Source organism: Eurosta solidaginis, chromosome 4, assembly GCF_040869045.1.
Source record: "Eurosta solidaginis isolate ZX-2024a chromosome 4, ASM4086904v1, whole genome shotgun sequence".
Classification (NCBI taxonomy): domain Eukaryota; kingdom Metazoa; phylum Arthropoda; class Insecta; order Diptera; family Tephritidae; genus Eurosta; species Eurosta solidaginis.
In genome coordinates, this window is record NC_090322.1 from 77,763,738 (window position 1) to 77,769,737 (window position 6,000).

Sequence of the window (6,000 nt, forward strand, 5' to 3'; positions counted from 1 at the left end):
GTATAAATAATCGTGAGCAATTCTAATGCAGAATAGTAAATTTTGATTTCCACATACATACAAGAAAAAAATTCTTGTTACAGTGCTTATATGGATCTACTTACAAAATACATACCATTAAGATTTATTATCCAAAATTGAAAAAAATGATTAGAAAATTCGGTGTAAAAAACGGCTATGTGTGCAATAAAATAGCCTCTCTTGTTGAGATACCCATCCATGGTCTCCATTAATTATTGTGACGGAGGTGTGTTTGCAGCAGCAAAGTGAACCCAAACAGTGTAGGTCGTGGTGGTTGTTGTTCGTGGTCCGCATCAACTGGAACAGGTGGGGCAATGACGCCACATCCAGTTATACCAAGGTATATACCACAACAGCAACCAGGTTATGCAATGCCACGATAGCAGCAGCAACAACCTCCCCAGGCTGGCTATCATCGTTGATTTATAAAAAAACAGTGTCATCCATCTGTAATACTTAAATATATTCGTCTGTTGAAACAGTTTCCACGATTCACTGTTCAACGAAAGCAGCAGCTCAGCGTATGCCACCACCGAACAGCTGATAACTAAAACGTGGATGCACAGCAGTTTAAGGCCAAAATGGAAGTTGGGGAAATAGCTGAAAATAAGGTAAATATATGTTTCGCGTTATTAACAAAATCGCCCTAAATTTTATGAATTAACAGATCGCTACGAACGACAAAGCACCCGAAGGTGTGATCAAAGAAAGCACTACAGAAATTATCGCCGGCGGGGCCATATTCTACAATCCAGTACAAGAATTTAATCGTGATTTAAGTATTTCAGTACTTAGTGTATACTCAAAGCGGTTGATAAGAGAGCGGGAAGCGGCGGCGCATAAAAATGCACAAAATACAAACGAAAGCAATGCTAATGACAAGAAACCATACTCGGCTGGTGTAAAATACGACGATGGACTGCGAATATTGGAAGCGCTTGCTGCAACAGATTTACGTAGTATACGTTATGCAAAAGAAGTAGCAGGCGTGCTTGAAATTATTGCAAATGATCTATCTAAGGTGGCAGTAGATTCCATTAGCGTAAATATGCGACACAATGGAGTGGAACATTTAATTGTGCTAAGCGAAGGGTATGCAATGTAGGTTTGATATACGAATCAATAACTAGTGATGTAACTGTAATAATAATAAAATTCGCAATAGGATTCTCATGTACCTTTCAACTTCATATGAGAAGCGTTTCGATGTTATAGACCTAGATCCTTATGGTTGTCCGAATCGCTTTCTGGATGGCGCTATACAACCACTGACGAGTGGGGGTTTATTACTTGTAACTGCATTGCATTGAAACGCACGCTAATCGTTATAGAAAATATATTGAGCCACTTTTGAGCATTTCTGCCGATGTTTATATACGCGTATTTGTGCGTGTGCATAGTAGTCAAGCGAAGGGTAAATTTAGCATGAGGTTGGTATACAGCATTTTGGCCTTTTACCACAATGCAATTACGTACCATATCTTTTTATTATGAACACAGCAAACAATCAATGATATTTCAATGCACTGGTTGTGATACCTATACGCTACAGCCTATGGGTATTGTTAAAAGCAAGATCTCAGATAAAGGCAATGCGGAAGTAAAATGCGGTATATATGCGGTAATATATACCTATTATTAAAAATTAATACAAACAATATTTTCAACATTTTTTTCTCGATTTACGAACACATTTAGAAAGGCTACAACGCCTGCTAAAGAGCCGGTATCTTGCCAACGCTTTAGCTTGGATTTAGAGGAGGATCTACAAACTTTGCTAGAAGCACGCGCAGCTTCTCGTGTAGCGAATATGGATCAACACGAAAGTAACGCTGCTGTTAGCGGAAATGCAATGAACAAAATATTTGAAATGGAGGATGATGAAAATAAATCCAACAATGCAAACACTATAAAGAGGATTCCTTATAATTTTTCAACGAAGGCATCTTGTGACGAAACTATATTCGAATGCCAACAGCAACGTACGTCTGATGAAAGTTTTATGGCTTTGGAAAAAATGTGTGATAAAACAGCATCCGATCCTGACAGCACACTATTTAAGTACATACATAGCGAGAACAAGGATATGGTTATAGAAGATGCTAAAAAGCGCAGCGCCGATGGAAACTATTTTAAAACCCCTTGTAAACAAGGTAAGTGATTATACAACATATTAAAAGATGATAAGGTTGTGTGGTTTAAATTTAATAATATAATTTTAGAACTACAAGAAATAGATGAAGAAGCACAATCATTGCAACGCCTATTGCATGACTTATGCGTACAGGAGCAGCATCAATTGGATAATGAAACTCCTTTAAAAAGTATTGATGTAACACTCCTAGAAGATATTGAAGCGCCATCTAAAATGTGGGACTCCACAATAGTGGGCGATACCACTTTACAAACTTCACCTTTGGAAATGGTGAGGCTTCTCAGACCATCTACTATACTAGAGGAAAATTGCGAAGATCAGTCTAATAGTTCTTTGGGTGGTGATGATGTATCATCACACATAAGCTTTCAAAGCGCTCAAAAAGGCAGTGAAACTTCAGCGACAACAAGCTGTTATGAAACAGCACATGACACCACAGGCGCAAGTGCACCCAGGAAAGTTTCACATTATACCCAAAGCGAGTCCTCCGAAGAATCGCATGAACTGGAAAAAAGTATAATATTGATAAACCTAGAATACACACTAGAGCCGCCAGCAAATGAGCATGTAACTGTGACTGAACTTATCACCAATGATAATAAAAATATGCATGACAGTGAAAAACTATCTTCCAGCGCGTCCTTTGATGATTCTTTAGGAGTAATTGAGTTGTCGGATGATGAGTCAGATGAAACGGGCGGAAATTTAAACAAAAGTGTCTTTATTAAAGAGGAGAAAGAACAACAACAGAAAGAAATTGCAATAGAGCCAATAGCACGAAATGTGGAAAGCATGCCCAGTAATTACCATAACAAAAGTTCTATTGACTTTGAAGAATCATTTGAAAATGATAAAGAAAATCGAAGTTTGTTCAATGAGAGTACCGAAAAATCATTGCACGTCAATGATACCATGGAAGAAGTTGAGTACATGATGAAAAAAGGTATGCAGTATATGCAAGCCGCTGAACCTACCACAAAACTGGGTAATCTATCGCCAACCGTAAATGAAACCCAAATGGTGGTGAAACCATTACAGGAACGTGAAAAAACATTTACGTATTCGCCGAAAAAAGCAAAAAGCAACTGTGGCTCGCCAGCTAAAAAGTTTATCAATGGAAAACCTACAGCTGTTGTAACAGGCACTAAAGGTATGCAGGCAAGAGTTTTTATTTTTATAATCATTTGTTGGAATAATCCTAAAGACCTTGTGAAGTCATACCATATCTCATTAAAGATCTTGATGTTGTAGCGATAAAGACACTCGAAGGTTTTAGGGAGTATTAACAATGTAGATGGTCCTTTTTCGGATATAGATGCGCACACTCCGGTAACAAGCACTATTATCCCCAGTGCAGAATATAGACGCGGCAGGTGTGCCTGTTGGAGGAGGCGACTAAAATACCAAATTGTTTCAAGTGGTTGCCAGCGCAATATATAGATACTACAACCCAATTGTCAACTTCCCTAAGCATGGTGCATCCTGTTTCTTTAACAACTGGAGCTCTGGCGACCTCATAGCTTTTGATGTGAGAGGGCGAAATGGCCTTGAAGGTTTCATGCTGCTATAACATGTTTGCCTGTTACTTTTAGCTCATCTTGATTGGATTGCCATTTGGAGGCGATAGGTTTGAGCACAGTAGAGAATGAGGGCATACTCCAACTGCAAGTAATTAAAATAAAATCACCTTAAGCACTGGTTGTTGTTGTTGTTGTAACAGTGCTTCGCCCCATCCAATAGGTCTGACTAATCACAAATTGTCATCAATATCCTCTAACGGGAGTCCAAGGAAACTTGCTGTTTCAACAGTGGTGGACCATAAGGAAAGGGGTGTTAGAGGCGTTGGTTCCACATTACAATTAAAGAGATGGTTGGTGTCATGTGGGGACACATTGCAAGCGGGGCATACATTTTGTATGTCGTGGTTGATTCTGGATAGGTAAAAGTTTAACCTGTTACAGTATCCAGAACGAAGTTGAGCTAGAGTGACTCGCTTTTCTCTGGGGAGTACGCGATCTTCCACAAGTTTTGGGTACTGTTCTTTGAGTACTGGATTCACCGGGCAATTCCTAGCATAAAGGTCCGACGCCTGTTTTTGGGGCAGCATTTTGTTAGGCCTGTATTTTTTTCCAGTGAGTAAGCTTTAGGCTTGGCGACCATATCGGAGACGCGTACCATGCAAACGTCTATTTATATTTACTCCAAGTACTGCCGATTTATAGAATTATATTAAATGTTTGTTACAGCTCTGGATTTTCGTTACTAGTATTCGTGCTAGTGCATGCTCTCCAAGATGTAGATCCTGATCGAAAGTCACACCCAAAATTTTAAGGTGTAAGACAGTCGGTAGGGTAATGTCATATGGTCGACATTTGGCGCGGCCATGTTTTAAATAAGATCACCGATGATTTGGTTGGTTACAAAATCGGGTTTCGCGAAGCGACAAAACTGGAGTGATTGGGGAGATAGCTGTTTATTTTATTACAAAGCTCATCGGTGTAGGAAACAATAGCATAGGCGTAGAAGCAATAGTGACTCCTGGTGGTAAAGGTAGCTATTGATATGTAGAAGTTAAGCAGAAGTTTGGATATGAGTTTTTTTAAGTTATTGCAAAAAAAACGTTGAGGATTTTTAATATCTTATCAGGTATCTTCGTACATGTTTCTAAGAATGAAGAATAAAACCTATTCAAACTTCGCTATACTTTAACATACAATAATTTACTCCATTTTGACACAGCTATCATTTTTTGATTTTATTAAATTTTATAAAATATTTCTTCCTCTACAGTTCAATTTACTTATTAGATGGTAAAGATGGCTTCGCATTATCTCCATCAGTAACTGTGACAAGGTGGCCACAGCGTGACTCGGAGCGTCTCTTCAATAGCTCTCTAGTGGTGATGGTGACAGCAGAGAAACCCAACTGTTTATAAATGTTACACTTCAAAAAGAATCAAAATATCTGCCATTGCGTCTACGGCTCAAATACCCACAGTATATGAATGAATCGAACGCACCTAATTGTCTGCCTAACGGATAGTATACATAATTAAATCGAAAATATTGCACCAAACGAACTAGGTCTGAATACTGAAACAGTACACATATTCAAAATCGATGAGAAGGCTGTGATGATGGTAAAGGGTGAGTTGTTGAATACCATACGAAAACCCTTTAGATTAGATTTAGAACAATAATAAGTCTGACTATTCGTACATTTTTAAGTTCATCAATTACGACAGCAATCGGATTCCACGACACCTTTGAATATTCTTGATCTGAAAAAAGAGTAAACAACCATGGAAACAACTCAAATTTTACATGAATATAACACACTTCTGAATTGTCCAAATATAAAGTTAGCTGCTGCAGCAATATAGTTCAAAGCAATTAATATATTTTTTATGTTATTATTAAAGTACTTACTTCTTTTTTATATTAAATGTATTAATTTAAGTTGCAATTTCATGTACATATGAGGCTTTTTTGGTTGATATTTTATTCATCCTATAAGTGGGAGCGGAATGCACGATCACATTAATAGGAACAAAACGGGAAATTTCGTCACAAAAGTTCATCACGCCCATGCAAACGTGACTATGAATATAGCCGCTGCAGAGAGTTTCAATGACCGTAAAATGACTAGTCAAATGACGTGGAGCGTTTTTGCGGGTGTATTTTTAATACTGGAATAACTACGCGTCCTCAGATACCACAATTCAAGACTTTTGTATAATTTTCTGTAGGACGAATATAGGTGCAACGCATTTTCATACTAAGTTCGTACATATAAATTTACCATCACGGCAACCCATATCTGAT

General features: G+C 38.0%; 1 protein-coding gene across 1 annotated transcript; it reads left to right on the forward strand.

Annotated features, from left to right (window-relative positions):
• Nucleotides 1-1,483: 1,483 nt before the first annotated feature.
• LOC137248569 (uncharacterized) lies at nt 1,484-5,652 on the forward strand. Its single transcript, XM_067779486.1, has 5 exons — nt 1,484-1,631; nt 1,743-2,174; nt 2,244-3,326; nt 4,967-5,322; nt 5,404-5,652. Exons 1-4 carry the CDS (start codon nt 1,484-1,486, stop codon nt 4,981-4,983), a joined length of 1,680 nt encoding a protein of 559 aa, XP_067635587.1. The 3' UTR covers nt 4,984-5,322; nt 5,404-5,652.
• The last annotated feature ends 348 nt before the right edge of the window (nt 5,653-6,000 follow it).

What these genes read in the sequence shown, in the direction of transcription:
- LOC137248569 (XM_067779486.1), top strand. Translation starts at nt 1,484, where the DNA reads ATGCAATTACGTACCATATCTTTTTATTATGAACACAGCAAACAATCA. An exon ending in CAATGCGGAAGTAAAATGCG is followed by an intron (nt 1,632 to 1,742) that starts GTATATATGCGG and finishes CGCCTGCTAAAG; the next exon opens with AGCCGGTATCTTGCCAACGC. An exon ending in TAAAACCCCTTGTAAACAAG is followed by an intron (nt 2,175 to 2,243) that starts GTAAGTGATTAT and finishes ATATAATTTTAG; the next exon opens with AACTACAAGAAATAGATGAA.